The 11022-nt window shown below is 42.4% G+C and overlaps 2 protein-coding genes across 2 annotated transcripts; one reads left to right on the forward strand and one right to left on the reverse strand.

Moving 5' to 3' along the window:
- Positions 1-269: 269 nt before the first annotated feature.
- LOC126800530 (trihelix transcription factor ENAP2-like) lies at positions 270-2298 on the reverse strand. Its single transcript, XM_050527905.1, has one exon. It carries the CDS (start codon positions 1711-1713, stop codon positions 580-582), a length of 1134 nt encoding a protein of 377 aa, XP_050383862.1. The 5' UTR covers positions 1714-2298; the 3' UTR covers positions 270-579.
- A 5688-nt stretch (positions 2299-7986) lies between these two features.
- LOC126800554 (basic blue protein-like) lies at positions 7987-8739 on the forward strand. The gene is made up of 2 exons (XM_050527934.1): positions 7987-8214; positions 8393-8739. Exons 1-2 carry the CDS (start codon positions 8022-8024, stop codon positions 8608-8610), a joined length of 411 nt encoding a protein of 136 aa, XP_050383891.1. The 5' UTR covers positions 7987-8021; the 3' UTR covers positions 8611-8739.
- Positions 8740-11022: the final 2283 nt, after the last annotated feature.

The raw sequence follows: 11022 nt of genomic DNA on the forward strand, positions 1-11022 counted from the left end.
TTTAACTTGCATCAGCGACTCATATGCAGAGTCTGCATATCTTTTCCTCGACTGTGGCTCTTCTCAGTTCGGGTACCATTGTAGCATCAAACTAAGTACTAAAGCTTCCTCAATTGAGATAATGCCATACTGCTATCTTTATGTCAGCTCACTCCTTGTTTACAATACGATGCACCAAATCTGAATGAAGATATCACATTTGAATAGTATTCAACAACCAGCAACAGAAGTTAACAAGTTTCAAATTTCATGACAATGTTGTACAATGAAACAAGGAATGGAATCGAGTCATCAAAACATCCGGAGGACCTGCACAATGTTCTTAATGCTAGAGCTGATCCTCATTTTCATTCCATAATGTTAAACAACATTCACAACAGGCAAGTCAAGAAGACTCAACTTCAACTGCCAATAAGAATAAACTCTAAATCCTAACCAACCATTTACCCTGATGACACTACCATCTTCCTAACATTTCACAAACTTAAATATGTGATAATAAAGAGACGAACAGATCATACACTCAAACCTACCGCTTATAGGAGTACAATTTCGCCAACTTGGGGCTGTTTTCGGTTCCTAGTTGCTATCACTGTTGTTGTTGTTGCTGCGATGATGATTACTAGCACTCCCATTCCTCCTACCATGCTTGAGCTGTGACATCTCCACCTGTGTCTTCATGAAGAACTGCATTCTCTGCAGCTCCAACTCCTTAGCAAACTTCATCCTCTGCTTCTCCATCTCCACCACCTGCTGCAGCTTTGCAGTCTCGGCGTGCTCATAAGCCTCCCCGAACCTCAGCATTGCCTGCGTCAACTCCTTCATCGAACTCCCCCACTCGCCTTTCTTCTCTCCACCCCCACCACTATCCCTTCCCCTAATCTCCTTCCCAACTCCTCCCACTCCTCCTCCTCCTCTTCCTCCCCTCCCAAAGCCAGCATTCGCTCCCCGCCCCGCCGTCCTCGGCCTCTTCATCTCGAAAACTGGCGGCGGAGGCGGAAAGCTGTCCGCCGACACCGGAGACGCCTCCCTGGAAGAATCCGAGTCCCACTCCGCCGCCGCGCTCCTTTTCTTGGCATTCGCCTTCTGCAGCTGCTGCAGGTGCTTCGGCACAAACTGTCCTCCTCCTCCTCCTCGGACTCCGACCGGCATTCCGATCGGAATCTTGTGATTCTTCGACGAGAACCCCGGCGGCGCCACACCGCCACCGCCGGAGCCAGGAGTCCCCTTGGCGGTGGCGCCAATCAGATGATCAAGCCTGTCGAAAAACGGCCACCGGCTGGGGCCACCGCCGGCGGCCATTTTGGACTTCTCGAGCTTGTACTTCTTCTTCACAGTATCGATTCTGTTCTTGCACTGGATATCAGTCTTGGGGGTCTTCCCATACTCCTCTCTGCTACTCACAATGTCCGCCACCTCCCGCCAGTGCTTCTGCTTCAGGTTCCCTCTGCTCAGCTCCAAGTACCTCTCCCCCCACGCCTCTATCAGCACCGCCGTCGCGCTCTCGCTCCAGCAGTCCTCCCTCCCGCCTCCGCTGCTCCTCCCCCCGCCCGACGACGGCAGCGCCACGGTTAGGCTGTTGTTCTGCGGCGAGTGCGCCGGTATCTGCGACGGTACCGCCACCGTCACCGTTATCCGGCCGTTCGTCCTCGGCGACGCCGGAGATCCGCTCCCCGCCGACACCGGCGACTGCATCTCGTCGTCCTCCTCCATCGATCTGAAACAAGATTCTGAGATCTGGAAATCTGAAAAGCCGAAAAACCGAATCGGAAACCGAGAACAAGATTAGAACGAAGCTAGGGTTTTGAATTAGAGACTAACTAAGCCGACGAAGTCACGAAGGAGACGGATTTATAGGCGGAGGGATTGACCGGCGGGTGCCGTGTGGGAATCGGCGATCTGAGAAGTTAGGTTTTTGTGGCTGGGAAGTGCTTTTAGTGTGAGAGAGAGAGAGACGAGGGTTTAGGTTGACCGGCTTTACGGAAAACGTTACCGTTTTGTGTTTATTTTGTTGGGTTGGGTTTTCTCGGTTGACGGAAAAAACTGAGGAGAGAGAGGGGGGGAAGGGAGACGAGGGGGTTTGACGGAGGCGTGGGGGGTTCGGAGACACGTGGCGAGAGAGGAGGGACCGGGGTAGATGAAATAGAGGGGCGTGATTGGTGGGGGAGGTCGTCACCGGCGTCATGGGGGCTGCCGGCTTGGTAGGTAATATAGGGGAATTGGCTGTATTTGTATTCCCGTGGGGTGGGAAATTGACGTAATAGTCCATCGGGGTTCGGGGCAATTACCGTTCTGGTCACCAACTATCTGGTACCTCAGTCTGTGGGGGGAAAAGGCTTCTTGTTCCCGCCTTCACTATAAGCCAACAAAAACCTGGTGTTGCTTTCAAATTATTTGCTGGCTAATTTTAATTGACAAAAAAAAAAGGCAAAGATGGTGACATGGTACATTTTTATCTCTTATAATTCTTGGGCAAGATGGCGGATGTGATTTTTGAATGAGGTCACAAAGGCACAAAGTTTATTAATTAGAGGATAATTAAAACTTGAGGTTAAAGCTAACTAAACACAGATATGCATGTGCCATCTAATTCGATTACAATGTATACCTCTTAAAGATCGCTTAAAAGTTTGATCAAATGTATGTTATTGCACTTAATTTAAAGAAAAAATGTTCTTTACCGCTAACATGAAAAATAATGAATATGTCGTATCGATTAGTATAAATAAAAGTGATGTTTAGAAATTGATAGTTACGCATTTAATTATCACTCTATTGTGGAAACATAAAGTTATGTTAAATCAATTTTGAGAATGAATTTTTTCGACAAGAATGTGATTATTTTATAATTAAAAAAAACCCTTTTGAAGCCCTTTCAAGTTTTAAAAGAAATTGAAGGTCTTTTGACTCTTTTTTGTGGTAAGTCACTTCTACATCATATAGCCAAGAAATAGGGTTCCGGTCTTCTTCCCCTACGAACTTCCGGTCAATATTGTACCAACAATATTGCAACTCCATAGTCGATGTTCGATGGTGTGAAGATCGGAGCCTCTGAGGGTACAAAAGTCATTCGGATGTGATAGAGGGCGGGGCAAGTCCCGAAGTACAAAGTCTTGGTCTTTAATTGAAATAATTGATAACTCTGAATCTCGGATCGTCGGGTTGTTCACGGCAGCTCATACTCGTCTCCAACGAAGTTACGCCTTTCCTACGTGTCAGAGAAGTCATTACGTCGATCACCGGTTCACTGCCTGGTGGAGTTATCGGTGGTGACCGACACTTGTCAGTTGTGTGAGACCGAAGGGGCCGGCGTAGGTCTTAGGTGAGCTGCTGAAGAGTGTGACCGACAACTTTTGCAATTAGCGGAAGACTTTCCGGCCCCTTTTGTGCCTCAAGAACTGGGCTTATTGGGCAAGTCGACTAATGGTTCATCCGGCACTAGCTAAAGCCAGCTATTTTTGGATTTTGGCCATTTATATTATATTAAGGCAATGCTGATAAATGGAAGCTGAAATTTGGCTGTGACAAGCCTCATTCATCCTTTCTAATCCGTAAGCTTAATGCTAAACATGGTGATGAAAATTCAACAAAAGTAATATATATCTTATCAACTGAATAAGGTAGTGTCTAAGAAGAAAGCATACCAGGGTAGAGTGGAAGAGCTCCGTCTCCGATCCTACTTCAAAAATGTTTGTACTGCTACTCCAGCTTGATTGTCGTGGGCAAAGTTCCGGGCGGCAGCGAGCAGTTGATCGAAGGCATATACACACCATCGAGTTCAGGTGTGGCAATCACTTGACAAAATGTCATTGTATAATACTATAATTAACATTGCTAACTAATTGACATACTTTTCTCTGCATAATTTTTTCTTGGTGTAGGGGACTTGCGTCTCTGTGAGCCCGAAAGTAAGGTTCAGCTTGTCATTTTCCCCATCAGTGGGATCTTCCAGTTTATTGTAGTATACCATATCCTCACCAAGAGTTTAGGAGGATCGGCTGATCGAAACTACAACTTATACACATGTACAGGCAATGGAAGTCTTCAAGGAAACTTTTGCCGATGCTACTTCAAAGACTTGTATCAACAATCTATAAGACTAAAACATCCCTAGATGAGAGCAAGGTCTTTTCCCAGTTCCTGTAACTCGTTTATTTGTTTTGTTGTAGCGACAGAGTGATAAGATTATTACATCGGTGACACATGCCAGTAGAGTAGTGCAGGAGCAGAAAATCAGTTAGGGCTACAATTAGCAGAGTTATGAAAATTGACAGAATGTCCATGGCTTCTATAGTTAGCTAGTTGGTAAGCATTGTACAAATTTCCAATTTCCTGGTCTTATCCTATTTTCTTCATCATTGACAAGAAAGCTAACACGTATCGGAAATTCAGAATGTAATCTCAAGTACTGTTCTGGCCAAAATAGTTGTAATAAACCTGCATTCGGCAACAGATCGAAGCTAGCATATATATTATGATGAAGCTTAATTTTCCTACACACCAGTACAGAGATCTAATTATGAGCATAAATCACGGGTATTGGCATGAATCACGGGTAGTAGAGCAATAACGGGTAGTGGAGCACCATGGGTAGTGCAGAACACTTTATAGGTGTATATATATAGATGATTGTTGTATGATATTAAGCAAGTGTAATACACAAGTTCAAGTTGGTATCAGAGCAAGGCTCTGTTTTTTCTGGGTTTTGTTTTTGTTGCGTTTTTTGCTGCACACTCCGCTGCAAGCTCGTTGTCACCTTCACAGCTCCTCAGCGCATCATTCGGACCCTCCGGCGGCGACCTGTGCTCGCCCTCTCCGGCCCTCCGTGCTGCTTCCATCTCTACCGAGTACTCCGTCGGAATACCCGACCCGCCGCTGCCTTACAAGACGCGCTCCTCCTTGCCGACGACGCACCACTGCGACGACACGCCTCTGCGACGCCGCACCACTGCGACGACGCGCCTCTACGACGACGCACTCCTGCGACTCCTGCGACGACGCGCTCCGCACTCCTTACCCGCCGACGCCGCTGCCTTGCGCGAAAGGGCCTGCTCCTCGACGAACGCCGGCGTTTTTTCGTCGGTTGTTTCCTCCGCTGCAAAACTCTCCACCCGAACTGACCATCCAGCATACCGGTATCTCATTGCCGCCGCAGTCGCCGCAGTAACCACAGCTGAAAATTTCAAGTTGCGTAGCTCCAGATCCGACCGGTTCAGACCCGACCTGGATTCAAATCCGACCCGGCCCAGAATTAATACCTCTTTATTGTCAGTGTAGGTGCATCGACAGTGAACGTGCACCTAAGACAAATTCTTATCCGTTTTTTGGTGTTTCCGCTGTATCATTCCTAATTCCGCTGTATCATTTCAATGGGTTCTGGAGACGAAGCTGATGTTCCGAAATTTGAAGTATTTGTCAAGAGTTCTGAAAGTGGGTCTTTTGGGGGTACTAAACTCAATGGAACCAATTTCCGTAAATGGAAGCGACTTATGGCGGCTCATCTTCGAGGCATGCACAAGATGGGGCATGTAACCAGAGCCACTCATGCTCCTAGAAAAGATGATATTATTGCCTACACTAAGTGGGACGATGATGATGGCCTTGTGATGTCCGTCTTGTGGAAAGCTATGAATGACGAGATAATTGATCTGGTGGAGGCATGTGACACTGCACAGGCAATATGGTTGACACTTGAAGGCTTATATACTAATGACTCTGATTTCATACAGGTTCATGAGTTAATGTGCACCGCTTTAGCGATGCAACAAGATGGGCAACCGGTGGTGCAATATTTCACCAAACTAAGAAATATTTGGGCTGGTTCTGATAAACATGCAAATGTGAATGGAGAATAGCCTCCGGTTAAGATTTCCTTGTTTAATTTGCAAATACTCGTTACTTTCGTATTTCTTTTATGTTTTCGAGTACAGAGATCATCACAATGTCGTCGTAGCAAAACACCGTGACGGGTTCAAACACTGCAGCATACATCCAAACCTTGGTATGTATCACAACGGCGAAACCAAATTGGTCTTGGATGGGGGCGTTGGCACATACTATTTCATGTGTGCACGATTCTGTGAGCAAGGCATGAGGTTTTGGTTAAACATTGTCGGACATCATAATGATGCATTGACATTTGACAAATGGAGTGGCGTCTAGCTTGCCATGGATCTCGGATTGTTACTGCTGAAATGGCATTTCACTAGCTAGATAGTTGTTCATTATATTTACTGTCCGTAATAAAGTATGAACACTACTATTGCTCGTAATTCAGAATTTCCGGTGTTGCAATAATTGAAAGACTCCGGTAATTTTTTTCTATTTTAATTTCTTCGTTTTCAAGCTTCGAAATGTTGACTAGCTACGACTACAAATCCTACCATGCTATAATTTTATGCTCCCAACCAACTAAGGGATGCACGTTCCTATCTCTCCATAAATAGTGTGGATTGGACTACGTACGTGTATGCAGTTGTGGACGCAGGATTAAATGTGACATGGGACGATTTTTTTTATAATTCACAATGAAACTCCAATGTATATATGACACTTTTTATAATTCACAATGAAACTCCAATGTATATATGACACTATTCTAATATTCATATATTTGAATAGATTGTATGAAAAATTACAGACTGTGAAGGTCATGTACCAAAATTAATGATTTGAAATATGAAACACCAATTTTAATAATGGGTTGTACTTCATAAACTGTTGTCAAAATTTTCCCTTGCGACAACATGAATTCCTTGCTTATTAGGCACTTGATCACCGGGTGTTGGTCTCTCTTAATTGTTGGAGTCCTTGGGGAGACATGTGTGGTTCTTGTTTCATCGGGTTGAAAATTCTAGCGTATCTACTTTCAAATGGAAAATTATTAGCATAACCACAAGATCCTCTTCAATGACTTCAAAGTAACTAATAAGATAAATCAATAAGCAATGAAACTCTTAATCTTTATAGATGGATGATATGATCAATGCACTTTTTAACCTATACGCAGGGTATGTATACACATTTGTTTGTCCTCAGAATATTGAAGTGGCTGCAACAAATTCTAGCCAACCCCTCCTACCGTGTCAGGTTCTCTGGCGTGGCAATTTTGTTCTCTTTGCCACGATTTACCCTAAACCCTTAATTTATCTCGATCAATTTGGAGGTCCAGCTAGAACCATACTGTCCATATATATGCATATTTTATATGCAGATGCAAATAGCCCTTAATTTTTCTTCTACACGTAGCTAATTACTCAAGATTTTCTAAACACCGCCGATTTGTTGGATGGAATTGAAAATCGGGAGATAGAGAGAGAAGGAAGGAAGATCATGATTCCAATATTGCATTTCCGCACGGCAGGAAAACTAGTAGTGCATGTTAAGGTGAGGGACAATTATGTCTAAATTCTCTTTTATGTAACATATCAGTGATATATATCATGCATGAAACCTTCCGCTCAAACCAGAAAAGAGGTCATAAACTTGCTATTTATTTGATTAAATAAAGTCGGTGCTAATGAGCGTACGCGTGCATGTAGAGCGGTCAAGTTATATTTTGTTGTCCAGTAGTGACGACAAGGTGTTAATCAGCTCAGCTGAGACATGTTGAAGAAAGTGACATGTCACTAGAGTAGCGCAGGCCGGAGCCACAAGATCGGTCAGGATAATTACAGTTCTTAGCACAGATTTAGTATAAATGAATGCAATTATAGAAAGTTAGCCAGCATTGTACACTTTCCTAGAGATAATATCAGATACCCGTTCCTCTTTCTTCGTCTTCTTCCATTTTCTTCATCATTATTGAAAATGTAGCAACAAGAAACGTAACCTAGCCACCTCGGGCGTATCAGAATATAATCTCATCGTTGCGGCCAATATCTAGCTAACAAAATATGCCTTCGGCCATAACAAGCATATTATTATGTATATATACTTAGCTTATGCCACAACTGCTGAAGCATACTCACCAACTAGCTAGAGAAATCAACTCATCCATAATTGGCTGAGTTTGTTTAACAATGGCCATGAAACGATACAGAACTGCTGCAGCTCTAATCAGGATTTCCTTTTTGTTTGTTTTTCCGAACATGGTGTTTGGATTTGTTCCAGTTAGATGGACTGTTGGAGGTGAAGATGGTACGTGGGGGGATCCAGGTTTTGATTACCAAGCTTGGGCTGATCACGGAAGATTTTATGCCGGAGATGGATTGCGTGAGTAATCATATATATGGAAGCATGCATGAAATTTTAAATTAAGATTGAGTTTTCCTTGGTGAATGTCTTTATGTAATTTTAGTTGTAACAAGCAGATCACTTACATCTGCACTGTATTTTTTTTTTCCGGAAGTATTACTTTACTTAACAACCTTTTGCGTTTCCTTTTTTTCAGTTTTCAACTACGATCCAACTTATTCCAATGTCATCGTAGCAGTGTCCCAGGAGGAATTTGATCAATGCATTTACGAACCAAATTATGGTGTCTATTATAGTGGCCAAGACACATTGGTCTTGACTGATGTTGGCAACTACTATTTCATGTGTGAAGGATTATGCGAAAGTGGAACGAAGTTCATTCTCAGAGCCAAACAATTCGAAGGAAATAAATGAATGCGCGTAGGTTCTTATTCATCTGCGTAATCAGTCTAGAATATGGACGACATGCATGATCATTTACACACCTTTGGAGAAGGAGAATAAATCTACGTACCCAGTGTTTGTCTCTGAATTATTGCTTGTTTCCAAACATATTCAATGGTTTGTTCATAAGAATACTGTAATACTTGGCTCGCAAGTCGCAAGCCATGATTAGCCAGTAGCCAAGGCTAGCTGCCTCAAACTCCGGTAAAGGCTTGACCTGTGTCAAATCACATATCTTCAATTCCTCTTTAGTCTTTACCAATGTGGTTGGCTTCTCGATCTCTCTCAACTCCTTTATCCTGTGTTGATATATTTTTTTGTGCTCGTTCAGAGCATTGCTCAACTGAGTTTATGATTACATAATTGAATATACCGGTTGACATTTGGATGTCTTTCTTAAGAACCGGCCTACCTTGTGAGACAGTGATGAATATTCGTTAAGGGTTGGTGTTGGACAGATCGTAAGAGCAAATTGCAGTTGTGCTGATATTCAGAGCAGAGATCGAATTAATGGTGTTACTCTCGCAAGACTTGTAATGACTTTAAGACTAGTTGGAACTTGGGTTATGAGCCACGAACTATACTTTCAGGATGAAAGTAGCAAAGAAGAGAGTTGAAGCTTGTCAAATAAAATTAGTCAGCTAATTGGAGTTGGACAGACTTGACAATCCATGGCTAGTCAGCCAATGAAAATATGGTAGCCTGGAGAAATATTATATACAGTGATCTTTCTACTAGACTACTAGTCAATCATATAGGTACGTAGATTAATTTCACAAAACAAATATAGAAGCAGGTTAGGATGGATCGACAAAAACATCAGACATATCTACCGGCGGTAGAATTTAATCTCAACGTTGTGGCCAAAGCGTTATGCCTTCGGCCGGAACAATATGTAAAGTATATATATCTACTTATACGTGCGTTGTGCCATAACTGCTACCTACAGTTACCGCCTACCAGTACAGTTGGTTAGTTTCACTTGAAGATGGCCATGGCACGATGCAGTACTACTGCTCTGATCTTCATTGGGTTTTCGGTTGCGTTTTCAAGCAGGGTGTCCGGACAAGATGTAACAGGCGGAAGGCTGGCCGGAGGCGAAGCTGCCTAGCATACTCCGGGATTCTATTACCAAGCTTGGGCTGATGGCATAACTTTCTACATCGGAGATGAATTAGGTGACTACTCAAAGAGCCAGCTTCCGCACACAACCTCTGTGTCACTTTTTTCTTCGTAGTTTCATTTTTCTTTGTTTTTGTTGTTTCTTTACAAATTTTCTGTAGAGTTTCGTTTATTGATCTTCAAATTTACAGCAAGTTATGTATACATACTAAAAGTCGCATGCATGTTTACGGTTCTTGTTGTATGCCCTAAAAAGATTAGGGTCCTTGATTTTTATTGATAACGTTTTGTCCAACTAGTTTTTCAGTACGACCAAGGGGGCTTCACAATGTGGTTGTAGCTGATTCTCCAGAATCATTTGATCAATGTCAGACGTCTCCGAACCTTGGTGTCTATGATAGTTGCGTGGACTCTTTAGTCATGAATGATCCCGGAACCTACTATTTTATGTGTTCATTTAACTGTCAGAACAGTATGAAATTTAAGGTCAATCCCATCTATTGAATGCAAACTTTTCCATCAAGTCATGTACGCTGTGCCATGAATAATTCTAATCAATTGTTTGCCTTCAAAAATTCATTGAAGATTTTTGTAACCTGGGAAATCAATGATACCGAACTATATTGATCAGAGAATACAAGGCCACAAAAGCTAAATTAATTTGAGTAACAAAATATTAGTCACTCCTCTAATTTTAATAACTTGACAGTTTAGTCTTTTATGTTTCAATTTCAACTTATTACTCCTAATACTTTGAAATTTTAAACAATTTGATCATTCCGTTAAGTCTCCGTTCAATTACACCGTTAAGTTGCTAACTTGACAAATATCACATAAGAGGGGGAAAAACCACTTAATGGTGTAATTAGATAGAGACTTAACGAAATGACAAAATTTTTAAAATTTTAAAGTATAAAGAATGATCAGTTGAAATTGAAACATAAATAACTAAACTGTCGAGTTACTAAAAATTAGAGAAGTAATCAGTATTTTGTCCTAAATTTAAAGAAAATGTCATGCGGCTTTTACCTTTAGAACCTGATCGAGCTCATCTTAATAGGCAAAAAATAAAGAAGGGTTGTACATTGACATTTACAGGTGCTAATGGCAGCACCCAGCTGCTATGCACTTGTTGTATATACATGACATTAAATTTATTGTAGTACACCATATCCTCACCAAGAGTTTAGGAGGATCGGCTGATCGAAACTACAACTTATACACATGTACATGCAATGGAAGTCTTCAAGGAAACTTTTG

This window comes from Argentina anserina, chromosome 6 (genome assembly GCF_933775445.1).
Source record: "Argentina anserina chromosome 6, drPotAnse1.1, whole genome shotgun sequence".
NCBI classification, from domain to species: domain Eukaryota; kingdom Viridiplantae; phylum Streptophyta; class Magnoliopsida; order Rosales; family Rosaceae; genus Argentina; species Argentina anserina.

Bases quoted from the DNA above. Each gene is read 5' to 3' on its own strand.
- LOC126800530 (XM_050527905.1), bottom strand. From the start codon at position 1,713: ATGGAGGAGGACGACGAGATGCAGTCGCCGGTGTCGGCGGGGAGCGGA.
- LOC126800554 (XM_050527934.1), top strand. From the start codon at position 8,022: ATGGCCATGAAACGATACAGAACTGCTGCAGCTCTAATCAGGATTTCC. The intron at 8,215-8,392 runs GTGAGTAATCAT...CCTTTTTTTCAG, and splicing joins TTATGCCGGAGATGGATTGC to TTTTCAACTACGATCCAACT.